We start from the raw sequence: 27,256 nt of genomic DNA, 5'->3' as shown, positions 1-27,256 counted from the left end.
ACCTTCTCATGTTGAAAGTGAGGAAGAAGAAAGCAGGGAGAGAAGCAAGTTCATATTCTTGTTTGTTGACTCAGTATCCTGTAACGAACCGGAAACAGCAGAATACTTGATCATTTCTTACAAGGCTACGGTAGATAGTGCTTTTTAGGCAAATCCTGATAAAATCTATAGTTGTTGACTCCAAACATGTTCGGAGAACGCAAACAAATGGCAACCTTGTCTATATTTCCACAACGTTTTGCATCAGTGATGCAATGTTGTTGTCAATTCTCCGTCGCCAGCATTTCTTTGGATGTTTCTATGAGGCTTTGAGGTGCTTTATATACGTGTGTGTGTGTGTGTGTGTGTGTGTGTGTGTGTGTGTGTGTGTGTGTGTGTGTGTGTGTGTGTATCTGTGTGTGTGTGTGTGTGTGTGTGTGTGTGCGTGTGTGTGTCCATGAGCATTGTTTGCTCTGAATAGTAACAATATTATCGACTGCAGAATGCCTTGCCTTCTGTGTGTGTGTATGTATGTGTGTGTGTGTGTGTGTTCTATATGTGAGCATGTCCAAGTAGTTGTCCCAGATTCATTTAGTGGCATAAATATTTTCCTGCTCCTTTTCCCACGCTCATTCCGGATGCTTGTGTATATCTGTGTGTGTCTGTGGGTGTGTGTGTGTGTGTGTCTGTGATGGAAAGAGTTTACTCTTAGTGAGAGCATCCAGGGGACTTATCTGAAGAACCCCTGCTGTTGATAGATTCGGTTGTTTGGCTTACATTGCGAGTGTGTGTGTGTGTGTGCAAGTGTGTGAGTGTGTGGGAGACCGTGGGAGGCAGAGAGGCAATGAGACAGAGACGCAGACGCTTGGCATTTGCAAAAATGCAACATTATGCTGATGATCTCTGTGCTGTTCCATATTTAGACTCTCCCAGTGTTTACAGCACAGTCAGGTCATACGTCTGCACAACAGGGAGAGAAACTCCAGGAAAACAATCATCTATCCTGGAATTGGACAATTTAAACACACCCCGTCTCCTGTAATCCCGCTGTGTAATCTATTATTGAAGTCATGTTACAGATTAGACGCAGTATTTCATTACAGCAACTCAAACACATGGCGTTTAACTTTGGCTTGACAGTTAAGTGATCAAAGCATCTGGCAACCTGCGTCAGATTCCTACAGCAGTACAAGTTCACAGCTCTAACTATACATGAAGGAGTCGTGTACGTGTTTAGTTTCCTTCATCATCTCCTCATTATAAAGAAGAAACAATTGGGGAAATGAAATAAGATAAGTTGAAATCCGTGCAGACGCAGCTCTGAAGCTCTGAGGCGACTGGCAGGTCAGCCGTGCAGCGGTGCAGCTCCATCCTTCTTGTTCGCCGGGACACACTTTGATGTGATTTGTGCGGTCCCACAACGTTTCCTCCTCTTCCTCTGAAGACTGTCGGGTGATGTCTAATTCATAAAGGAGCCACATAGCGATACGGAGGGTTCGCACATGTGCATGTGTGGGGAAAGGGAGAGAGCGAGAGAGAGAGAGAGTGATGTATTATTAAGCACGTTGTCAGAGGCAGTTTGATATTGTGCTGATGAGAGGGAATCGCAGATGATCGCGGCGCTTAGACACACACAAACACACACAGAAAAAAGAGAGTGTTCTTTGCATGATGGTGTTGGAGAATTACTCTTTTTGTTTCTTCCTCCCCCTCTCTCTTGTTCTTTCTCCTGCCTTCCCCACCTTCTGCTTGTTCTTTGTTCCTCTCCTTCTTTATTTGAAATATTGGTACGCTGTTGCATGTCGCTTTTCTATTGCCAACTCAACAAGTCGAAATGAAGCAAACTGTGTGCTGCTGGAGAATGCTGCAGTCTGCATGGAGGCACGTGAGGGCGTGTTGACATCATGAAACAGACAAACAGACGCAGAAACAGACATCATGTTGAATTTAATGAAATCTGGGAAAATCAAAACAAGTGTTTGAGCACACAGTAACAACTGAAACATCACAATGTGTCAGCCTCAAACACACACACACACTCATGCTAAGTGCACAGGCGCACAGAGCTACACTTCTCCCACATGCGATGTTCCTTTAGAACACACAGCAGCAGAACGTGCCCTTCATCCCTCAACCTGCCACTGTGGCTAACAAGTCAGGAGAGATTCCCCCTCACTTATCTAATCCCCACCCTGTCGTCCCCAATCCTCCTTCATCTCCTTTTGCTTGTTTTTCTTCTCTCTATATTAGCAATAAACCACATTTAGCCCCATTTGCATGTACGTACCTGCAGAGGAGGCATGAATGAGGAATATTAAAGCACTGAATAGGGGAGGGGAAAAGGGAAAACACACACACGATGTAGTGAAAGATGCAAACAGCCACCAAATCCTTCTTTTCATGTAACAAATACATGCAGAAGAGATTTAAATCCCATAAAGTTCAGCAACACCAATAAAACTGCTTTTGTTTATGTCCTGATGTAGCTTGTGACTGAGGTGGAGCTGGGGGAAGTCGTGTCGGTCTGAGCCAGAGAAGATACCGCAGCCGTGATCTTTCGTTCTCTAAGATTCCCTCGCATCATGTTTTTCTGTTTTCTTCTCCCCTGTTTCAGCGGCTGTGAAGTTTATATTTTGTGCAAACAAACAGAAGTTGGTGGCAGCAGGTTAAATGCTCGGGGAGCTCTGGCTGACCAGATGTCAGCGGCAGTTATGGACTCGTCTCCGTCTGTGCGTTTGCCCATAACTTACAAAAATATCATGGAGAGTGTTACTTACTCATAGACGTGACCTTCTGTTCACACGTTGATTTCCCTCAGCTGCTGCCACAACCATCTTGCTATAAATAATTTAGCGTTTCGCTCTGAGAGGAAGGAAAGCTTTACTCCGCTGAGAGGTCAGAGCTCAATATCTACAAAATGATGTTTGTCTTATAATTTTATTGCTCCTGCCGATCGCTGTCATAAGCTCAGATGCACCAAGCGCCTCCGATCTGGACCTTCTTCATCCTCCTCTTCTTCTTCTTCTCCTTCTCACTGTATTTTATGCTCTGGTGACAAGAGATTGAGTCCGGTTCAGGTTTTATGAGCCAACAGCTTTTGACACGACAGGCAAACAGAAAAACAGAATGAATTGTCCAGAAGTCACGCAGTCGGAAAGGGAGGAGTGCAATTCCAAATGAAATACTGCCTGGGCTGTCCTCCGCTCACTGGTTTGACTGTGTGTCAGGTTGGAGTGCTGTTTAAATGTTTTGACAGGGTTTGTTGGTTCTTTTGGCAGTAGGAGTCCATTCTGAAGAAGGGGAGAAAAATGAGCACCTCACTGTGAAAGGGAGGGAGAAAAGCTGACTGTTCACTGCTGCAAAGAGGGAAAGAGAGTTCATTCAGTCAGCTTTAAAACCTTAATCACACACACACACACACACACTCACACACGAGCGTCACACTAACAATACAATCACAAGCAAATGCTGCGTCTGTCATTTTTAGCGGCTGCAGAAGTGTATCATCTAATTAAAGGAAACATTCATGGAGGATTGTGAATGAATGAGTCTCATTTCACTCAGACGGGGGAATTACAGACATATTAAGAAATAAATCCATGTTTAAATGAATGACCTCAGGAACCTCAACTTACCTGTGGCCCTAATGTGGCCTTCACTCGCTCAGAGGTAAATTGTAATTGATTAATTCACACAAGTGGAAACTATAATTGAGTGTCTGAATTCTCCAGGACACAAATTCAGTGTTAGGGGCGGTAAATATAAATGATGCCTGTAAGATCCAAAAAACTATTGATTATAAAGTAATATATTAGAAATGAATGGAAATAGTAACAATCTTTATAAACTGATGCTCTTGAAGGCAGCGTGTCCTTACTGGTAACAGAAAACTATATAATTTTTATTTCTTTGACCATATTTTGGCGAATAATTTGGATAAGTGTCCCCCCAGCTGCATACCAGCTGATAAATCACCACCTGATCCTCCATTGACACTCTGAATTAGAGCCAGATTGAAGCCGGAGCGTGGAGAACAGAATCTATCCAGTCACACGCCATCACGGCTAATTTGCATCCCGTATAAGAATTCAATAAGCTTAAACATCTCCCTGCTTTTCCTTAATGTATCATTCCCTGGACCAATCAGATTTCCGCCCTGGCGCTGGATGCCTCCTCACCTGCCATTCTAATAAATTCAGCCTGACAATACACAATCCACACACTGATGAGTCTGATCTCTGAGCCACAAGCGCCCGGGCGTCTCCTCCTCGGCGGCGGCGGCGGTTTATGGAAAGAAGACATTTCAATAAATGCGTCACTGATGGACAAAATGACGGTGAAAATTGAAATATGGATTATCACAGTGAGCTGCGTCCACGTTGGCAACGCCTTTGAAGTCCTAGCTGGAGGCGCTCATTAAAGGAACATTCCGCCATTTGTGTCTCTGGCTCTCTGATCCCTTATCAGAACCTGATTGATTGATTGTGACTCCGCTCTCTCTGTCTTGAACATGATCGGAGTGTAAAAGTCACTGTGGTCACGTCGTGCATGCGTACATTGTGTGTGTGTGTGTGTGTGTGTGTGTGTGCGCGTGTGTGTGCGCGGGCGTGTGCGGATATGTGATTAAGGCTCTGGCTGCAGGTGCTCTGATCTTTATCAAAGAGACCTGAGGGGAATGGCGATATCAACTCCTCCATCCATTATCCCTCCATCTCTCTCTCTCTCTCTCTCTCTCTCTCTCTCTCTCTCTCTCTCTCTCTCTCTCTCTCTCTCTCTCTCTCTCTCTCTCTCTCTCTCTCTCTCTCTCTCTCTCTCTCTCTCTCTCTCTCTCTCTCTCTCTGTTATTCTCACTCTCTCTCGCTCTCTCTCTCTCTCTCTCTGTTATTCTCTCTCACTCTCTCTCTCTCTCTCTTCCCCCTCTTCCCTCGCAAGTTCAACCATTGAATCCGGGTCAGTAAATGGGAAAGCGAAGGTGACCTTACACAGCAGAGGTTGAAGGTTGGCAGGAGTTGGCTGATAAAAGCATCATGAAACTGATATTAGTGTTATTTTTTAATGTCTTGATAATAAGGATGTATTTATAACAACGTGATGTAAATAATGCGTGTAACTATGCCAAGGAAAGAGCAGTGACAAGGTGAAGTATGTAGCGTATATACTGTCACTGACAACCAGTGTTGTGTTCAACACTGGTTGTGTTCACAACATTTATATCTCTGTCTGTCCTCCTCCCACACACATACAAATAGTGTCACACACACACACGCACGCCCATGCCTCAGTTTCATACATTTAAAATGAGAAAGAATATGTCAGATCTTTCCCTGGAGACAAGCTGTTTTACCATCCTGGAAGGGCATGTGTGTGTGTGTGTTGTATATTTATGCATTCCATGTATTCCCGTGTGTGTTCGAAGATGCAAGTGTGAAGTACAGTATGCAAAGATTTCAGAGGGGAGAAAGTGAAGTAAAGATGGAAGAGCAGCATCAGGAGTGAAGAAAACCAAATGAGTGGGAGGGAAGAGAAAATGAAACGAGGGAGGGAGGGAGCAGGGAGGTTAAGAGGAGACGTGCGGGTGAAAAACAAGAAGGTTAAAGCGATGGACGACGGAGGAAAACAAGGAAAATGGAGTAGAGAGGAAGGAAAAGGAGATAGAAGAGGAGATGAGCTGCATGTAATAATGTAATGTGCTCTATGCTTTCTAGTTGAACAGGAGAAATCAATGCTGTTGAGTGTGTGTGTGTGTGTGTGTGTGTGTGTGTGTGTGTGTGTGTGTGTGTGTGTGTGTGTGTGTGTGTGTGTGTGTGTGTGTGTGTGTGTGTGTGTGTGTGTGTGTGTGTGTGTGTGTGTGTGTGTGTGTGTGTGTGCTGTATGTACGTGTGTGTGCGTGTGTGTGTGAGTGTGTTCATTATCTATAGTGTGAATGCAGCTCCTCACCGTTCTGACTGCTGCAAGGTCAGCTCCAACGCAGAGGCATCAATCAACACACACACACACACACACACACACACACACACACACACACACACACCGTGACAGCAAGTGTGGAGATCAGATTGTACGAAGCAGAGTTTTGAAGGAAAATACGTGTTCCTGTCCGCGTCTATCTGAAGTCCTTTTCCCGCCGCTTTATTAATGTGAATGAAACGTGGCGAGGAAGCGTAAGCACAACGAATGTCATCGTTTGCTTTAAAAATGTCCCTTTTAAGGTCGTATTATTACAGAAATGACACGGCAAATGATAAATATTGTATATTAAATGTGGGTAATATGGATAACGGATTAGCAGCCTCATGTCGGACAGAGAAAAGGAGCAAAGCTATTTGTTTACGTGCGTAGCAGCCACCTTGCTAAGCTAGCCTCCTGATTTAGGGGCTAGGCTTCATGGCGGTTCCACCTTCTTCTTTCTCTTCCTCTTGCTACTTCCATCACCTAAATGAACACAGACGCACACGTAAACATATGCTAATACAAACAACGACAACAACTCAAAGGAAGCGAGAAAACTGCGGTACAATGACTGAATTCACCTGCGTGGCTCAGGATCCTGTTTTTAGTTTGTTTATGAGGCTAATTAGTGGTGTTACTCAGTGTTAATCACATTTTCAAAGCTGTGTACTGAAATGTTGATCGTTTTTTGATATTGCTGAGTGCCGCTAGTTTAAATCCTTCTTTTTTTACATTTGATTGCATTTCTTCTGCAGCTTAATGTTCACTTGGAAAACGAGAAAGCAGCTGCTAAATATGTGAAAGACTCGAAGTGATGTTTACCTGTTAGAGATTCTTCATAATTATGCAGAAGAAGAGAATCTGATTAGCTGTGGTGTTACACCTCTGAATTGAACATTATGTCTGCGTTTTGGATGAACAGCCTGCATTTCTGTGAGGGTTTAGACGGACGCGTGCCACTCTAAGTCCTGCATATGTGTCCCGGTGATTCAGAGCCGCACGCTTCTGTCACCTCCTCCTCCGTCTCTCCTCTGGGTGCTGTGGCGGCTGAAGGGTCAACAGCAGGAGAGCTAATTCTGTTTCTGTGCCCCCTGGTAGGCAAAACTGAATGAATGAGGCTCAGTGTTTGGCGCAAAGACTCAAACCTTTCCTCCAAACTCCCCTGCTTGTGATTTTAAGCTGATATCTGGATGATAGCGTATAATTATGTAATGGCATTGTGCAAAATAACTGCCAAAGTCCTTGGTGTCAGTACCTCAATGGCTGTCCACACAATGGATCAATTTGATGTCTAGATAATGTAATTATAGCAAATGGCTGCCAAACATTTCTGTATCTGGGTGGACTGGATAGGTGCCTCGTCTCACGCAAGTCCAGCAAATAATAAATGAATCTGATTTCTGGTTTAATTTGATGAGGGAATTATAGGGAAGAGCTGCCAAAACCTTTTAGTGCATGGATGGCAAAGGTGTCCGACACCAGAGATGGTCCAACAAATAGTCATCAGTCTGATACCTGGATAATGTAATTAGAGTAGAAATCGCTCAGTGACTCCATTGGTTGAACAGGAGCTTGCCACTAAAATATGTCAAGCAAATGATATATTGATTTGGTATCTGAATGCTATTAAAGACCTTTCTGATGGAATTATAGCTCAGCGGTCAAATCTCTTGGTGGTTAGATGGGATGTAAGAAACATCAAATGATATATTGATTTGATATTCAAACTGTCAGGCAACCACTGGCCACCTGACTAAAATATGAGCCGCCTCGCCTTGCACTTATTGCTAGTGTGTGTGTGTGTGTGTGTGTTGACAGTAATACTCTCCTCTGCTGTCCAACACAAGTCCATTATTCAGCTCAGCCAATTAAAAATGGTTCACCACCTCGGCTGGCCAATCAGCTGAGGAAGCGACGAGGAAGCGATTTTCCCAGCGTTAGAGGCGGCGGAGTATCGCCTGGTGTGATAGTGAATAAGATCAACCGAATGTTTAACCTCCTGGAGCCGCTTCCCATCAGCAGATTTAATTATTTAATTGCAGTCCGTGGGGGTTTTCTGTCAATGTTTAATCCAGTAATAAATTGTTAAAATGACTATCAGCCCTGTATTCTCTGGCCCCTGCGCTCTGCTTCTTATCAGCACAATTTGTTGTATCTCCTCCCCACTGCTTTTAATATGAACTACTGTCCCGCAGGAGGGAGAAGCAGAGGATAACAGCAAGAGAAAAAAGAGAATAAAGTAAAGTACAGCCGGCTTTGTTCATGCATAGTTGTTCTTTTTCATATCAGTTGGTTTCACCCCTCAGTACATTTGTGACAGAGTTTTCCTCAGCCTCCTACATGTTTGCTCATTGAAAGTATTAATATTCATTTAAACACAACTCTTTGACCTTGCTGTGACTTATTGTTATGGTGCTACAATTACTTATCTGTGAAGCTATGGAGTGTTTATGCATCTCCAGCCGGCAGCCTCACGTCTCTACAAATGTTTCTGAACTCTGTTTCGCTTCTACAGAACTTTACTTCTTACTTTACTATAGACAACAACAACAACAACAACATTTTAAAATCGATATTACAATGCATGCTTTAATCAAATACGTACTTATCTTTCTCTGGGACAAAAGAATGTTAGAATCATTAATAGCTCTCCTTTACTTGGCAGCAGATATGAGAGTGAATCAGGCCTTTGTTTGTGTGCGTCTGTGTGTGTCTGTGTAATAACAGATTGTTGTAATTACTGAACTTTTGTCTTGCGATGACAAGAGCGGCTTCTTTACAAGCCGATTCACTCCGCCTGTGGCATAACTTTGTTTTATTAGGCCTCCAGACACACACCCACCAGCACCACAGAGCACACACACACACACATACAGACCGCAGTCACACACACTCAGTGCTGTATTACTCCCTTAATTGTATTATTCAAGTGCAGAGGGAGCTCTTGTGATGCCCAACTGCATTAATGGTACACAGACGGGTAGCAGGGGAGAGGAGGAGGATGCGGAGTCTTCCTCCGCCACCATACGATACGATGACAGTGAATGACATTATTCTGTTTGTTTGTTACCAACAGAGAGAAAAAATGATTTAAGGCAGCACAAACACAATTCCGTTCACCTTTTGTTGTTGTTGCGGTGGCGGCAGATGTGCTGAGGAGCGGAGATCTCAAGTAAAACTGACACGCAATGTGTGTCTCAGCAGGGGGCGGTGGGAGAAATGTGTGTTTCTCTGTATTGAATTCTTCATTCTTTCCACCATACGGAACTGTTTGATCCTTCTGAAAGCCGATTTAACCAGCGAAGAGAGCTGATGCAATCATTTCACAAATTTACATTCTGCTTAGTTTTCAGACGCTGAATTATTGCTGCTTTTATATGTGGCGTGATTACTCAGCCGTGCGTGTGTGCGTCTGTTGGTTGGTTAGTTGCAAAGGTAGCTGTCTGTGTGTGTGTGTGTTTGTGTGTAGATATCTGTCAGTCAGCTTTCCGGGGGGGGGGGTCTCTTGATGCTAAATTTAATAAGTCACGCTTCAGTAACCACAGCTATTAGAAACCAAACACATACACACACACACACACACACACACACACACACACACACACACACACACACACACAACACACACACACTAAACCTATTTTACTATTGCTATGCACTGCCAAGCACAGATGAAATAAACATTAATGACTCCTTAACACACACACACACACACACACACACACACACACACACACACACACACAGGAAAACTGAAACAATCACAGTGTGTCAGATAGTGATACAGAAGATAATGTGTATTGATTACAGGTAAACGCCTCATATAGGAGTGTGTGAAAGTACATTCTACACGTTTGAGGAGGTTGCAACAAAATCACAACAAGTTATGAGCGGTGACCTAAAGCTAGATTAAAAAAAGGTTGTGAAGGATGCACAACAACACATGTATGTCAGAGAATATACATCTGCAATGTTCACAACCCTGCGGTGCTTAAAGTAAACAAATCGAAGGCTCTGGTTTCACTTAAAGCCAATGAATGAGACTCTGGAGTGTAGTTCAGCCAAAAAAAAGTAGTTGTAGCCATTTTGGGAGCCGGGGGGGGATGTAAAGATCACTGATTAACATTCAGGACTAAAAGCTTAAGAGCTGAATACAGTGTGTGTACTTTACTCACTCTGTACCGCCAAACTGAAGCAACAAGCTGTAACACCCACAATGCAACGGCACTATTACAATAATAGAGCTTCAGTAAATATCCCTCTTTCTTTCTAACAGGAGGAAAGCATATGCATTCTCCAACTTGAAAGGGTTAATCCTCTGGGGAGCACCAATGCGATCAGTAAATTTCACATACATGTCTCCCGCTGCCAGCAGTGCAAAAAAAAATCCAGACAGCTCTGGAAAAGTAATTTCACCATCACTCACACTCTGAGATAGTGTGTATAATTCAGGGGCTGACAGGCGTCATTATGTGTGTCTCTTAGCTATTTTTACTGCCTTTTCAGCCGGGTGGAACACACATACACACACACACACACACACACACACACACACACACACACACACACACACACGCGCGCGCGCACACACGCCGAGCGGGAGGCTGCAGACAGACGGAGTGCTGGCTTGCTAGGTTTGGGTGAAGTTTTGTTTGGGTGGTGACTGGCGGATGTAAGTGGGCGGGTTTGAGTCGGCAAACCGGAGCTGACAGTGGAGCCGGAGGTAAACGCTGTATGTCTCAATACCCTTAATTACACCATCACTTCTGCGTTATTGCCACGGTGGTGTCTGTTCTTCTTCTTCTTCCCTCTTGCTCTCTCTCCCGCCCCTAGCCCTCCGTAATAGTCAATGTAATGTCATTCAAAGTTTCACCCATGGTCATCTAGTATTAAAGAGAGCGAAGGGAGAGAGAGAGAGGGAGAGAGAGAGAGAGGGAGGGAGAGAGAGGGAGTGTGCTCAGCTATTGATCAGAACAAAAGGCCTTCTGAGAGGCCACACTCATTATCTGAGTTCTGTTCAATGACAACGATGGCACCTGCAGCCTTCTTTTTTTGAAAAGACTTCTCTCGCTCTCGTTCCCTCTCCGGTGTCTTGCTTTTCCTTAATGGATATTGATTTACTTTTAGGGACATACAGTCACTTTCTCTCCATTCTGCCAGTTGTGTCTTGCTAACCTCTGCTTCTAAACTCTCTCCCCCGTCTCACTCCCCACCTCTGAGGTCAACCTATCTCTCCAGATGTCAGTATCCCTGTGTGTGTGTGTGTGTGTGTGTGTGTGTGTGTGTGTGTGTGTGTGTGTGTGTGTGTGTGTGTGTGTGTGTGTGAGAGAGTGTGTGTGTGCATGTGTGTCACAGTGCAGTGAAGCTTTAGCAGAATGACAGTGATGTCAGACACATAACGATTTCCTATTGGCTGTAGGTCCCCGAGGCCTAACGACCCTTTATTGATCTGACCAATTAGCATTCACACCTTTAATTAATACCGAAGGCTGAGGCGTGCGTGCGTACACACACACACACACACACACACACACACACACACACACACACACACACAAGCAGTTTTAATTAATAGTGAGGAGGGGTTGCTGTGTGTAGAGATAAGAGAAGAAGAAAGACGGAGGGAGGGAAGAGACAGAGTCGGAGAGGGACCATGACTTTAATCACTACAGCCCCTTTGATAGAGGGGCTAATGGTATGTGGGAGCTTAGCTGTGCACACAACAGAGAGCAGTGTGTAATGTCCAGTGTGAGACGTTACCGTGGAGACGTTGAAAACCAATCTGAAGAAGTGAAATAAGTTTGTAAAGTAATCGTACATTCTGTGGGGAACTAAAGAACGCTGTGCTTCCAATCCATTCCCTTAATATCACTGTCACATCTACGGTAAGTAAAGTCAAGTGTGTGTGTGTGTGTGTGTGTGTGTGTGTGTGTGTGTGTGTGTGTATAGTTTCTGGTGGCACTTGACTTTGTAGTGTTTCAGTTGATCAAATCTGATCAGATCTAATTTGTTCTGCTCTTTCGGAAAGACGGAGTCGGTCAGATCAAAGGATAGCAGATAGTGTGTCCTGCTGGAGCCAACACACACACACACACACACACACACACACACACACACACACACACACACACACACACACACACACACACACACACACACACACACACACACACACGTGACCTCATTCAGCCCTGATGTCTGCAGCCTGTAAACACGACACAATTAGTTGGAGGAAAGGGAGTGTGTGTGTGTGTGTGTGTGTGTGTGTGTGTGTGTGTGTGTGTGTGTGTGTGTGTGTGTGTGTGTGTGTGTGTGTGTGTGTGTGTGTGTGTGTGTGTGTGGCAGTGGGGTATTTTTTTGTTTTGTGTCTAATGAAGTTCTGTTGGCAGGATGTCTGTAGGGGGGAAATCTAATGGTTTATTGAACCAGACCTCAGAGAGACATTGATCAACAAATGAAGGCGCAAGACACACATTAAGACTTTGATACGCACGCACGCACGCACACACACACACACACACACACACACACACACACACACACACACACACACACACACACACACACGTATATGCAGTATACCTACTGTGCGGCCTGAGAGGTGGAGCGGAGGTAAAGGTCTCATAACGGACCCATCGTCTCTTTGTGATTGGGCCGCCGTCATTACCCCCTCATTCAATTACATCAAGGGAAATTGCAAAGCTGGAAAAAAAAAGAGAAAAACCTTGATTCCGTTCATTCAAACTCGTGTTCTCAGCGGATTATTGTCTTCCTCCAGAATGATTAACTTATTGCACCGGGTGTCCTTAAAATTCCTCCTCACCCGGCTGACTCTAATTAGATATCTCCATACTGTGAAAGGTTAGGATTATAAACTCCTCCTCGCTCTCCGCTCACACTCCACTTTTGCCAGCGCGTCCTCTCCGCTTCCCGCTGATTAAAAGAAAAATCCCAGGCACAACAGTTCATAAAAATGATGTATGTTTGATATTAAAGTAGCTGTTATCGCCCAAAAGAATCCCTGACAGAGACGGAGTGCTCCATTTTAGCCCCGGCGACAAATGTTGATTAAAAAAACAGCGTTGTAGGAAACAGGGAGCAGGTATCTGTTCTTCATCGCTCTACTCTTCACTGTAACAGGGGCCAGCACCTGTATGTACACACTGCTGCCGGGGAACTCATCCACTGCAGATCATTATTGTTCACACCGAAGATCAAGGCAATTGTCAGGATGGCTCCAAGGTGCGACGCAAGTGTGTGTGTGTGTGTGTGTGTGTGTGTGTGTGTGTGTGTGTGTGTGTTTGATTGCCGGTGTTGTGGTGTGTAATAACCCAGAGAGACACTAGCGGTCCGCTGCTCCCAGTCCATAATGTTTGATCTCCACTGGAAGCTACGATCATTAGCGGCACAGTGGTGTGTGTGTGTGTGTGTGTGTGTGTGTGTGTGTGTGTGTGTGTATAGTTTCTGGTGGCACTTGACTTTGTAGCGGCACAGTGGTGTGTGTGTGTGTGTGTGTGTGTGTGTGTGTGTGTGTGTGTATAGTTTCTGGTGGCACTTGACTTTGTAGTGTTTCAGTTGATCAAATCTGATCAGATCTAATTTGTTGTGTGTGTGTGTGTGTGTGTGTGTGTGTGTGTGTGTGTGTGTGTGTGTGTGTGTGTGTGTGTGTGTGTGTGTGTGTGTGTGTGTGTGTGTGTGTGTGTGTGTGTGTGTGTGTGTGTGTGTGCGCATTAACAGATCTTCACAGCTGGCAGATGATCTAATGCTTTGAACAGCCGTTTCTCTATCTGGGAGCGTTTGCTTTCTCCGTCTCTCACTACTCCACGAAAAGCCCACTGTCCCTCTGATACACCAACTCAAACAACATCACACACACACACACAGAAACCCTCTGCTGCCACTTAGTCCGTTTCCCCCCCGTTAATGCTTTCGTAATTAGTCGTAATTGCTCATAATTGCGTCGTTTCCAAATGGCTGCCAATCAAAAAGTGAAGTTTTGGGGAAGGGGAAAGTTTGATATGCATATGTAGTGTGTGTGTGTGTGTGGGGGGGGGGGTCTTTTAGTGTATGTGTGTGTCCCTTCTCCATCCTCTAAATGAAACCATGACGATGATTGAAGGCACTACAGGCTTATTGGTGGTAATCCGGCCTTGTTGATGTCACAGAGCTGAGGCGACAGACGCGTCCTCCATCTTTGTGTTGTGAAGAAGCCGGGAGCCGGGCAGAATTCGGCCACATTCCTGGCCTGTGATTGTTGGAGCTGTCACTGTAAGAGTTTAAGGGAATCGTGTGAAACTGTGTATACAATGACCAGATTGTTTGGAGTTAATGTTCCCAATGTCAGTATTAGAATTAAAGGGATTCATCATAGATCAGCCAAATATGCATATTAGTGTAATTATGCATGATTAATATTCAGTCAGATGCCCTGTGCACTCTCCTAATGTGTGAGCTTGAACTTTAGTCTTTCCTTCTGATAAATCTAAAGGTCAGTGAAGCGTAAACATGATTACCTCTTTGCTCTTCTTCATTTTTTTGTCTTTATGCCATTAATTAGGATGTTTGTATCTCCAGTGAAGATAGTGGATTTCAAATCTTTTTTTATTTTCACATTCACTGGTTCCCATTTAATTCCAAATTGCTTTGAATAAACTCCTCAGACGACTGATACAGTTTGCTTTGATAATCCATTACTGTGAGCAAGAAGCTGCCAGCCGGGTTTTGCTCGGCTGTATCACAACGATAAGCAAAGACTTTTTGTTCACGTTTGGTATTAATTTGTGCATTTTGTGAACACTCGGAGGGTAAACATAAGACAAGATGAAGCATCAGACTCCTGCCTTGTTGCTCGTCTCCCTTCTCTCTTCAAAATTACGACGCAAACACAAACGTCACGGAAATTTCTCCATCGTAAAATTCAACTTCAAAGGAAATACAGGAGGCTCCAAATGTTTCAAGTTGAGTTTATTTGTTCAGACAAAGACGGTGAAGTCTCAAACTTGATTTCCTCCATTCAAGCTTTTATATTGAGGGATTTCTACGTGTGCTTGGACTCAGCCTGCATAAATCTGCCACTTAGAATCAAACACAAATCCTTTTCTCTAGACGGAGGAATCTGGGTTTTCCTTTTTCAGGGGATACAAATCTCTTTGTGTAGCCGAGCCCCTGGATGGAGCCCCTCACCTGGCTGCCAGTGAGTGAATCTAGCAGAATGTTAGTCAGAGGCTTGATCAATGCTGTGAGACCATTCTCCCTCAAAGGGGTGCTGTTTTATGCAGTTCTATAAAGCAGTTTGACAGAAGTGAATGACTGAGCTGCGTACCAGGGACACAAATTGGGTCAGAAAGATGCTGAGTATGATCTAGGTGTTCCACATATGATCCAATCTGATCCTCGTATAAGTAGCTAACAAAATCAGTATGCAGCCATTAACATAGACATCCTTTTATACCCATTAACATAAAATTACCAGAAATGTTGTGGTTTGTGGAGTGAACTAAATGGACTCAAAGGTTAAGTTTAAAATCTCCCTCCTCTTCCTCTGCACTGACGGGCGACATGGCACCGAAAATGATATAGGGCAACATTTCATTAGTTTTAATGACTTAAACACGTTTTATGATAGGGGTTATTCACTAGTCTATAAAAAGTTGTTCAAGGTGTTGGATAAATCAAAGTGGCGGTGACAGCCAGTGAAAGCTTTCATGGATCCCTGTGTGTTTGTTACACACCTCCGGGTTCACTCCTTTGTTTCGTCGCAGTCCTTGTAAACCTTTTTATGGGAAATGCCTCTGAAAAAAAATCCCCCAAAAATCATTTTTCAGTTGTAGTTAATGGAAATCCATGTAACAGATCTGAGGCTTTATTTTCCAGTGTTTCAGCATCTATTTCGTTCCGGTATAAACCTTCCTTCATCTTTTATGGAAGTTCCTGCTGACGGAGGTGTAAAACCCCCCAAACTCATTGAATCATATCTGTGTGTGTGTCTCTGTCTCTCTCGCTTTCCCCCCCCCCCTCTCTCTCTCTCTCTCGCCCTCTCTCTCTCTTTCTCTGCTGTCCTTCACCCCTCTAGCCTGCAGTGTAATCTATCTCACTAAAAACTCTGAAAGCGTGGCATCTTTCACTCTTTTCTCCCAGCAGTTTGTACTCCTTTTTCTCCGAGCCGCTCACTTCCTCTCTCTCTCCCATTGTACGCTCTCTCCCTCTGTCTCCTGCTACCTGGCCCCGGCTATAATTGCTTATCTGGGGACAAATAAAAGCCAGGTAAATGTGTGTGTGTTTGTGTGTGCCTGTGTCTGTGTCGAAGAAAGAATGGCTCGGTGCCAGTGTCCGCTCTGCATGCATACGTTTGTGTGCGGCAGTGGGTGTCTGTGTGTGAGACAAATGCAGATAGTTCTACAGATGGCCCATAAAAGCAGCAGCTTGTAATGAAGGAACTGAGACTGAAATCATGGTTATGGCAAGCTGGGGAGACACAGAGATGGGAGAAGAGGAGGGAAGGTGGATAGATAAGGGAGAGAGTAGGAGGGAATGGGGGTAAGAGAAAATAAATAAGAGGGGACAGGCAGTAATAAAGCATGAAGAGGAGCAGAGTGTAGCCATTGGCTCCTGAATAAACTAGTGTAATGAAACTATGTGATGTTCACAATAAACTAGGGAGAAGTGCAAGCAGGAATGGAGGGAATTGGAAGGAAAAGAGCGATACGGGGAGGCAGAAACTGGCATGTCATCAAAGTTTTCAGTTGGGAAGGAGGGAGTGGAGGGGGAGAGGAAGGGTGGAGTGTGACAGGACGAGAAATGAGGGGAAGAGAGAGAGAGAGAAAGAGAGAGAGAAATTGCTAAAACAAGGGACAAGGGAGCGAAAGATAAAAAGGGAAATGCACAAGTGAGCAGAAAAATAGATGGAGGAAGAAGGAGAGAGGGAATAAAAGGAGGAGAGACAAAGCTGGAGGAGAAAAATAGGTGAAGGCAAGGAAAAAGTGAGAGAAGGAAAAAAAAGGGATTGATGGAGTGGAGGGTAATGAACGATTTCATGTAGCCAAGAAGAAAAGTGTGTGTGTGTGTGTCTGATAGCACCCTGAAGGCTAACAGACTAGTATTATATGTGCATGCACTATATCTACTGTGTATGTGTGTGTGCGTGGTTGTGTGCGTGTGTGTGTGTCTAACAGGACACTGAACAACAAACAGCCTGACACTGAGTGTGCCCACACTGACTGGCCCAATCGATAGGCCAACAGGTCGTAACACTAGGCCAGTCTGACATCCAATCACAATACTGCATGGGGGGTCGCCATAGTGATGAATGACCCTCTTTGTGTGTACGTGTAGGTGTGTTAGTCTCCGAGTGTGACTGTGTGTCAGTGTGTGTTTCTCTTTAGCCCTGTGTGGCGATAAGGGGAATGAGGAGTGTGTGTGTGTGAGTGGATGTGTGTGTATGCATGAGTCTGTGTGTGTGTGTGGGGAGGCTGTCAGGGTCTTAAGCGAACCGATTTTCTTCTCCTATATATTGTTCTTCCTCCCTGAGACATTTCCCCAGCAGGAGAAAAATACAACCTAAAGCAAACCCCATACATCAGCTCTACATTGCTGTTGTTCAACAATAAATAAGAATATTAGGAAAAAACTTGATATAGTAAACATATGCCACTCCTTATGTGGGCCAAATGCTTCGGCCTCGTCCGGCCCATTTTGTCCTTAACGGTCATTTAAATCCAGGTTTCCTTGCACATCATAGATTGCGACACCTCTCTTTATATCCACGTGACGCAGCTAATTGTCTGTTCTGCCTTTTAAATATAATCATTGTGCTCTAAAAAGCTTAGAGATCAATCGGCCGTGTGGTTATTTCAGTCTCATTTGTGCCCATTATGGCTTTAACTCTCCCAAACAAAACCCTTATTATTGTTGTTGTTGTTTGGGTTCTGAACCGTATTGGCTATTGGCCACTTAGAAAAAAGTGTGTTTAATGATGCCAGAAATGGACATTAAAATTAGAATTGGGCATTTAAGACCTGTAGTGTAATTGTAGCATAAGAATTGGGGCCAAACAACTTGTTGGTGGGTGTATTTTTGTATTCTCCTAGACTACATAGAGCAATTAAAATCAGTCATATTTACCTTCTTTCTGTTTTTTTTTTAATGAGCGCCTGTCTGCTGCCTTTAATTGCAGTCCACTGAGCAAATGTTGTGCAGGTCATGAAACCTTCCAGTCCCATTGTTTTTGCTCACACTTTGACACAACACAAATTTCTTCTTAGGTCACCTGACTGTGACTGAAAACAAAACGCTGCCATTGTTGTTGTGGATAAACAGTGCAGTGTGAGTGCAGTGTGTTATACGGATCACTGGACACCTTTATCCAGTCTTAGCGCTGCGTTTTCACTCATTTAACGCCTCGGGCTTTTCCAAGTTGAACAAAGGGTCAGACAGAAGAGAAGGCTTTATTGATAGACTTAACGCCCCCAAACTACTCCTGCCAAAAACCAAAAGGTGAGTTTAAGATGGAAACTTTTAATTCTGAACTCGGTAAGAAAAAAACGTTTGAGAAATTAAATCCTTTGCATAACAATTACAGACTGCTGATTTTATACCTGTAATAACTGTGCTAGTGCTTTGGACTATTGACTACTCACTTGTGGACATCAGGCAGTGTCTATGATGGTACTCTTGCTTCTTCTTCTTCTTCTTCTCTAAAGAACCGCTCGTTATCCCGACCACATTTGGCTCAAACTCTCCACAACAGCCCAGGATCGAACCATTTAGCACTCATGTGATTCTCGTGTGACGTCGCATGAACTCGCTCAAACGTTTCTCGGCAGTTTTAGATCGATTGCCAAAGCTACTGAAAAGCTTAAAGCTCCAAAGTGATCTGCCATCATCCTCCCCACCCAGCCCCTGCTCCATCCTGGCTTTAAGTCTTTTAAATATTTTTCTTCCTGTAGCTGCAGGGTGGAGGTTGGGGTTGTAATTGAAGAGGTAAAGCCATGTAGTCATTGTACAAATGAATTAATCACCCAACAAATCTAGCAATCACTCAGTCAAATGGTTCATTTGCTGACACCAAATCTTCACACTGTCTGCGCTGTGAAAGATAATTACACCTTTTTGCCATTAGCGTCATAAAGGATTCGCTTGCAGCTGCACTCCGGCTTCTTCCCTCGTAGCAGCGTCCTCCCAGCAGGGAAACGCTACGATTTTTCAAAGTTTCATGTGACGTTTTTAAAGAAAAGGCGCAGCTTCAACACCATCACCTCTTTGGAACACACTGATCACCGTCTCTCCTCCTCTCTCCCTCCTTCTCTCTCTCTCTCTCTCGTAGCAGTTTTACTGTTCTATCTTTCATGTTGAAATTATGGGGCCAGAGAGGGAAAGTCCTCTCTCTTGTTTTCTTCATGCCTCTCTCCACACCTCTCTTGCTCTGTTTCTGTCCCCCAAACCTCCCTCACCACATCTGTCTGTCTCCTCCCCCTCCCTCTCCCTCTCCCTCTCCCTCTCGTCTGTCTGAATGGTTTCATAGTCGTATCAATCAAGTTCAAACAATCAGACAAAAGTTGGTCCCTGTTCTCCCATCTAGTTCCTGTTTTATGGCTTGTAATACCCCCACTCTCAATCTCTCTCCCTCTGCCTCTGTGTGTGTGTGTGTATTGTATACACACGTGTGTCCAGACTGTCAATGAATCCAGAGCAAATACTCCAATTGCCTATAAAGAATACTCTCCCGCTCCCTCCCGTCTTTATATTATAAAGAATTAAGGCCCCTGACTGTATAAGCGCATGATTAAGTGTGTTTGAAATTAAGATTTTAAAAACACACTCCGGCAATGAATTAGTCAGCATCACCCAAGCGGTTGTGCAAGTCTTTTCTAGCCAGGAAAAGTGTTTTTTGTCAAAGGGCGAGGATGTGCTTGGACTGGGCTCTAAGTGGTTTGGAGCTTCAGATTGAAGGCATAATTAATGCAAAGAGCCGGGTAGAGGCTGAGTTTGGAAACAATGCACACTTGAGGGATTAAGAAAAGTGCAGAGTCATTGTGGCTTGTTTTAAAAAAAGAACTAAATCCATGAAGTTGTTGTCTGAGGAAGGATAGAAGAAAAAAAAACATCTCCTTCGACTCAGCAATGCACAAGATATGAGGATGAAATAAAGCTTATGACTGCTCTGCTATGATAAAAGGGTAAAGAAAAGACCTTTTGTCTCATATTTGGTCAGCCATTATCAACTCAAGTCAAGTTTATTTGCATAGAGGAAACCGTGGGAGTAGCAATTCATCGATTCCCTCTCCTCCAATGGCCCGGTGTGCAATAGAAGCCTTAGGTGGGGAAGAAAACTAATTAGAATGAGAGGAGAAGTACTTGTAAGAGTGCTTCATCTTGTCTCTACACAGTTTAAGTAGTCACTTCTACATTATCCTCCCTCTGCAAAGTTCTGATTTTAATCCTATCCCGTCTCTGTTTCCCCTTTTTTGTCTCCCCAGAGCTTCAGAGTTCGTCCTGTGGGAACCCTGGCGTCCCACCCAAGGCGGTGCTCAGTGGCGGCCGCGGTTTTACTGTGGGGGACCGGGTGAGGTACAGCTGCGTCCCCGGGTATGTCCTGGACGGACACGGGACACTCACCTGCATCACCAACGCTGGAAACACGGCAGTCTGGGACTTCCCTGCTCCCATTTGTAGAGGTACAGAAAATTCAACTTCACGTTTCTTTATTTGCATGAGCGTGTGTATGAAGAGTTTAGTTCTAAAATAAAACATGTAATTAACTTTTACATCCTTGGATAAAACCAAACGGGATGAGGAATGATAAATTATAAATCAAAAGAGATATTGCAGTCGTAATTATTTGATTGGTTTCTGAATTTCATTTCCCCACATACCTACAAATACTTTTCCCACTTAAATGTATAATTTTGGAGGAAAACTCTTCATATATTTGATGTGTTTATGTTTGTGTGAGACAGACAGACAGACAGACAGACTACCTTTTCATTTCTGCCTATACTAAGTGTGCAAAAGAGCGAGACAGATCATCCATGGCTGTGACTACATGTGGGTGTATGTGTGTAGTGTGTACTGAATGTGAATTTGTGTGTGTGTGTGTGTGTGTTTTTTAATGCAACAGTTTGATGAATGGTGTGCATCGTGGAGAGAGAAATATGCAGTGTATGCTTTTGTCTAATTTTGATTCTGGCATCTATACTTTATGCTGATGTTAATAGAAATGCATTTGTAGCAACAGTTATCTAGTGTGTGTGTGTGTGGATGTACAGTGTGTGTGTTAGTGCAATTCCTTTTAGAAAATAACCAAAGTAGCAGTAATATGACTTGATAATAACAGAAGTAGGTTTGGCTCCCTGGCGCAGACGGTTCATAGGTGAAACCTCCAACTGGTGGTGTCCCTCAGGGCTCTATCTTTGGCCCGGTTCTCTGCTGTATATGTTACCACTTGGCAAAGTTATTAGAAGACACAGTTTCCAATGCTTTTTCTGTGTTTCTCGTTGTTTTGGGTCCTTTCGATAGGCCTGTTAAATCTGTGAGTCAGAATGCCTGGCAGCTGAATTAAATTCAAACTGAGGTTTTACTTAACGCGGCACAATCAGAGAGAACAAAACTGTCACTTGCATTTAGCAGCAACCAGCCAGTCAACAACCATTAACTGTGACCTAAGCTTTAAGAGTCAAACTTGAAGTTTGGCTAAAATGTCATCTTAGCGCTGTGGTTAGGGATTTGGCTCATGTGGGATCCCTCTAAGCTATCAAAACAAAAGCTTGTACATACAGCTGAACATGTGCAGTAGTTATGTCAGTCTTCATAATTACTGTATTTACAAAGCTAATCTATTGATTTAAGTCATTAAAGGGTCGGTCACCAATCAATTCCATCGATTAGCTTAACTTTATCTCAGTAACAAGCCTTACTAGGATCGTCATGTATGGTTTCAGTTTTGTCTCACAAAGTTACTCCTCCTTCCGTTTCAGACTTTTTATAGACTCAGTTCTGACCCATTACCGTGATTTAGACTGCTCCAACTAGCGTGATACACCAGGGGATGAGCAAGAGGAGCTTATCAGTCGGACCACAAGAATTTATGGATTCTTATGAGGGTATAATGAGGATTATTTCAGCAAATTCTACCAAACAGTGTTTTTTAAAAGTTACATACTGTCTCTGTAAGGATTAAACGCCATGAGCAGTTGTGTCTGTTTCAAACTGAAGGAGATGCAGGTCAATAAACTTGGAATAAGAAGTTTTTGAGAGTTTTCACCAAACAAAATGACTGGAGCAACACCAGTCATCTGCTGTATGACCTGCAGGGGTGTGATTGGTGTTGCTTCTTTCCCACCTGTAATCCAACAAGAAGGCGGGAAGTCCAGAAGAAGACAACGCAACAACCCACTATCATGTCTAGCAGGTGTAATGATCAGCTAAGCCACTGAATCACACACATTCCACACAACAAATGCTATGTTTACAGTCACTCTCTACCAGGGTTTCTTCATTTTAATACTAGAAATGTGGGAAACTGCAGGAGATGCAGAACTGAAGATTTTCTATTTTTGGGGAAATATAATAAATGAATAAAGCTTCACTGTTCAGTGAACTGAAGGAGTAACAGAGAAGGAGGAAGAGGAGGAGGGCAAAATGGCAACTTGTCAGTGCTGGATTAGCAATGTCTCTGTCACTCTGTCAGGAAGGCTAAGGGGAGCTCAGCTACTAATACGTTCAATTCACACACACACACACATCTGTCAGTGTGCGTGTCGTGCCGCAATGAAACCTGAAGGCATTCATAACAACCATAATAGCTTTCTATCCATTATTCAGCCATGCAATCAAAGGACTCTAAATGCTACTTTTAGCTATTCTCTCTCTCTCTCTCTCTCTCTCTCTCTCTCTCTCTCTCTCCATGTGAATCTGCATGAAAACACCTTTGTGGCCACATTACCTGATGTCACCATGTTATCATGAATGGAACAGACGCCCTGTACAGAATATCCAGGCCTCTTCCGTCCTGTCTTTATTTAATAGTTTCCATCAATAAGACCACAGGTTTCAGGTTAAATGCACAGTCTGGTATGAACATTATGCAAAATTACACCACACACTCACCTTAGAAGTCCAAACACAGCACTGCAGCACCACAGTTTGCGGCCCTGCTATCTGCTTCAGCCCCTGATAGTGTGTTTGTTCCTCTGAATAATACATATGTGTTGTTCTGTGATTTAAACCCCATTTATCTGTTACATACATGAATGCTCAATGCTATTTATAGTACCATGGTTTTGCGGTTGTCCAGGACCTTAAAATTAATCTGAAATAGGGTCATAGTCTGTGTTTGAGGTCGCATTAGAGGTCAGAGCTTCTTGTTACCAATGTTGGCAGTTCAGTTGTATAACAAACAGTACTTTACATTCAAATGACAGATTTAAAAGTCCTAATTCATCAATTCATCTCATGATATACTGTATTTCTCCCATTGCTTAGCCTGAGAAGCATTGCTGATAAAGCTGTGTGTGTGTGTGCGCGTGCGTGTGTGTGAGTCAGTATGTGATTCTAATAAGCTGATGCTGAATAATTTACAGAACAGAAATGTCCTTCAGCGTACAAACAAACACATACAGTATGTACTTGTCTCTGAAATATGTCACAATGGTCTCACTGATGCTGAGTGAGAGAACACAAAGACAAGAGAAACCCAGAGGATGGATAGATAGATGGAGAGATGGATAGATGGATGGATGAGGGATGAGTCACACACGTAGGGGAAGTTGGAAAAGAGAAGTGGGAAAGCTGTGAGGAAGTGGGGGCTTATTGTTGGAATTGAAAAAGTAATAATGTGCTCTGACAAAACTTGAAATTAGACTGGCTGAGAAAAGGAAATGAAATGAGTGTGTGTGTGTGTCTGTCATCAGCATAATGAGATTGAGGCTGCCGCTTGGGTGCATGTTTATATGTGTGTGTGCGAGTGTGTTATTTATTGCTTGAAAGCTTAACACTAATTCCGCCGCAGTGTCACCAGACAGCGGTGGGAATGATCCGCTCTGTGATGAAGAGCCCACAGTCGTGCTCTGACACTGGCACGTGGACGGGAGCAGCTCTCTGCTTCACAAGGAGCTGTTGAGGTGTTTTGCTCTGGGGGGTCAAGTGTCGGATGGAAACAACAGCATAACGACTCCTCCAGATTGCTTCTTTCTGATTTAGGATGGAGCTGTAATTCCTTCCTGTTGAAGTCGCTGCACGCCGTAGTCACGACGTCTGACGAAAGGAATTTAAACACTCCCGCTATCTGAAGTCTCATCTGTAAGACGTGAGGGAATAGTGGAGTTTTGTCTTAATGTTGTTGAGGAATACCTCATCATAAGAAACAGAATCAAGTGCTTGAGAGTGTAATTACTCATGCAGGATAATGACAGCTTGTTAATGAATAAGTAATGATCTTTCCTTCGTTCACAGCTGCTGCGGCTTGCTTAAATAAGACTGAGTTCTTATTCCAATGACCTGCTTCCTATATGAATACATTACATCCTGAGACGTGAGAACCTTGCCGCTGCGTTCCAACTCGGCTCCCTCGCCCTTATAGGAATATTTCCAGTTTCTCACATTTTGGCCTTGAATCAACTCCGGGCTTTGATTCTGACTTTGCAGCAAAATGTCTTCTCACAAAGCTCAATTAAAATCTCCAGTCGGGTGTGTTTGGGTCTTTTACAGTGGCAGGTTTAAGGATATGCAGCATCAAACAGCATCTGGCCCTCTCACCTTAACACACGTACACAACTAACCCAGGTGTTAAGCAGTTGATATTAGATTATACTAGTCACAGTTTCCCTTCAGCATAAGCTCGTTGGAGATGTGTGTGTGTGTCTGTGTGTGTGCGTGTGTGCTCCTTTTCAATAACATTCTGGCGGAGTCAGTACTTTTAAGTCTGCAGAACTTGTTTGTTTGACTTCCACATAAACTTTCTGCGACTTTCACAGCTCACTTATCTGCCTGTGTGTGAGTGTGTGTGTGTGTGTATTTGTGCGCATATGTGTATGTTTTAAACAGAAAGTGTGTGCTGATGGCTTCTGTCTACGCGCATGCCTGTGTGTGTGTGTGTGTGTGTGTGTGTGTGTGTGTGTGTGTGTGTGTGTGTGTGTGTGTGTGTTGTGTATGTGTCTGGCGGTGTTAGGAGGTGAAACGATGACACTCTCACACTGAAGTATTGGATTCTCTGTGACAACGTTAGTTTTCAGGCTGCATCTCTCTCAGGTAGCTACTTTCACCTCTTTTCTTTGTCCTGTCCGCTCTTCTCATTTTGCCTTTGTTCACATGACTTCCCAGGGTGCAATGGGACAGGGGCAGACACAAAGTAGGAGAGGAGTCATTCCTTTTTCCATAGAAATGAGATCTTGTCATCGAGCTAGAGGATAAAATGGTTACAGTCCAAATCTCCAGTTTGTTTATGCAGACACACTATATACAGTACACACACACACACACATAAAATATACCACACTGCATGCATTTGTGGACATTTTTACGCCGTTGCCTTAAATTGCATCTAGAGAGAAGTCACACAACTGGGCCGTTTCTTTACAGTCTGATGCTGACTTCTGTTTTTGTTCTTTAAACAATACAGAATCTCCGCAGCGCCTCAACCCCTTTGAGATATAATATAATTATAAACACAGCAGATGCAAAGCAGCATTTCAGTGTCTCCCTATCGCCAGGTGTCTGAGCTTTTTTATATTAGTTTAGGAGAGAAACGGTAAATAGCAGAGAGATATTGGATTCCCCCAAAAACTGGCAAAACAACAGAGCTTCAGAAAGTGGACGTTTTTTTAAATGTCTCAATATTGCCCCACTTTCATAGTTTCCCCTCTGTGACACAAAGGGTGTGGGTTCTGCTGTCACTGGGTTCCTGGTCACAATGACAAGAAGCAAGAAGGTCCAACATTCCCCACGACCCCTGAACCTTCCATCCATCCATCCATCCATCCATTTCCCATTTCGCTGCAAAAAGCGAACCTCACTGATTTGGTTGCTGTGTGACTTCCCACCAATCTGTGTGTTGTACAACTGCGTCATTGCGTGTGTGTGTGTGTGTGTGTGTGTGTGTGTGTGTGTGTGTGTGTGTGTGTGTGTGTGTGTGTGTGTGTGTGTGTGTGTGTGTGTGTGTGTGTGTGTGTGTGTGTGTGTGTGTGTGTGTGTGTGTGTGTGTGTGTGTGTGTGTGTGCGCGCCAGGTAGTATTGAGCTAGTTCAGCTGAGCTTTGACAGATTACAGTGTTTAAGCAGGTAGTCTCCTCTAACCTGACACACACAGATGCAGCATGGCCCCCCTCTGCTTTGTAGGGGATTCACGCTGAGCCCGTCGTATCGATTCAGACACACTGCACAGACACTCAGCGAGACCGGCTGCATGTTTATATATTTATATACCACAGTATCCGCGTGTGCGTCAGTTGTGCGTTCTTGTGTGTTTGCGTATGCAGCAGTGTGTGTGTGTGTGTGTGTGTGTGAGCATATCTCCATATTCCCTGGGGGACAGAGTCAAAGACAATCTCCTGTAATGATCAAATGAACTTCTATATTTCAGCAGGAATCACACACACAGTTAACAAACTGCATTTCCACAAATAGAATAAATTGGTCCCCTCTCAATAAGCAAGGAGGGAAACTTCCGGCATGGCAGCATTAATAAGGTCAGCGTGCCCACCTTATTGAATTAGCATTAGAAATCAATGCTGATCAAAGCAAAGGTCAAAGTGGCTGTAGTGCTTGAAAAGTAGACAGCAGTTAATCAGCGTGTCAGCGAGCGATGTCGCTGATATTCATCAACGCTGGGAATTTGCACTTTAACCACAGATACTGTTGGCACCCTTACTAATTAAATTGCTTTATTCCCGTGGCATCTACGCCTCATCACTGTCAGTTCACTTTATTTCACTTCTTTTTCATTATTTCAAGTCAACTCTATTTGCGAAGGGACGTTTAGTAAGAAGTGTTTGCCAGCTTTTAAGACAACACGAGTCAGAAATAGCTTCAGACTAATTACATGCCCGCGAGTTCTGTCCTGTAATAATTGTTTTCCTACGAGGAGCAACTCTCTTATCAGATTCATTCTCTCCTGAGATGAAAGCTTGTGGGATGGACTCGCTCTTTCTTCCAACTCACTGCTCAGTCTAATCTAATAAATCCAAATCTAATCAGCAGATCTACATTTTTATAGCAGTAGCAGCTCTATCTATTTATGAAACCAAGAGGAGACGCATCATCCTCACTGCATCAATACGATACGGTTCATTTAAAAGCTACTAATCTGAGTAATGTGATTTGGAAAATGGTCAGCAGTGA

The 27,256-nt window shown here is 43.8% G+C and overlaps 1 protein-coding gene across 1 annotated transcript in view; it reads left to right on the top strand.

The window, feature by feature from the left end:
* LOC142989894 (CUB and sushi domain-containing protein 3-like) overlaps positions 1-27,256 on the top strand; it is a 246,315-nt gene that overhangs the window by 84,505 nt on the left and 134,554 nt on the right. Inside the window, exon 4 of the mRNA XM_076139634.1 lies at positions 20,403-20,600. Within this exon, the coding sequence (XP_075995749.1) occupies positions 20,403-20,600 (198 nt within the window). The remainder of the gene's footprint in view (positions 1-20,402; positions 20,601-27,256) is intronic.

This window comes from Genypterus blacodes, unplaced genomic scaffold, assembly GCF_046128005.1.
Source record: "Genypterus blacodes isolate CSIRO-AG114 ecotype Tasmania unplaced genomic scaffold, CSIRO-AGI_Gbla_v1 ptg000438l_1, whole genome shotgun sequence".
In the NCBI taxonomy this organism is placed as follows: Eukaryota; Metazoa; Chordata; class Actinopteri; order Ophidiiformes; family Ophidiidae; genus Genypterus; species Genypterus blacodes.
Note: the sequence above shows the minus strand (reverse complement) of the source record. Positions and strands in the feature narration are given on the sequence as shown.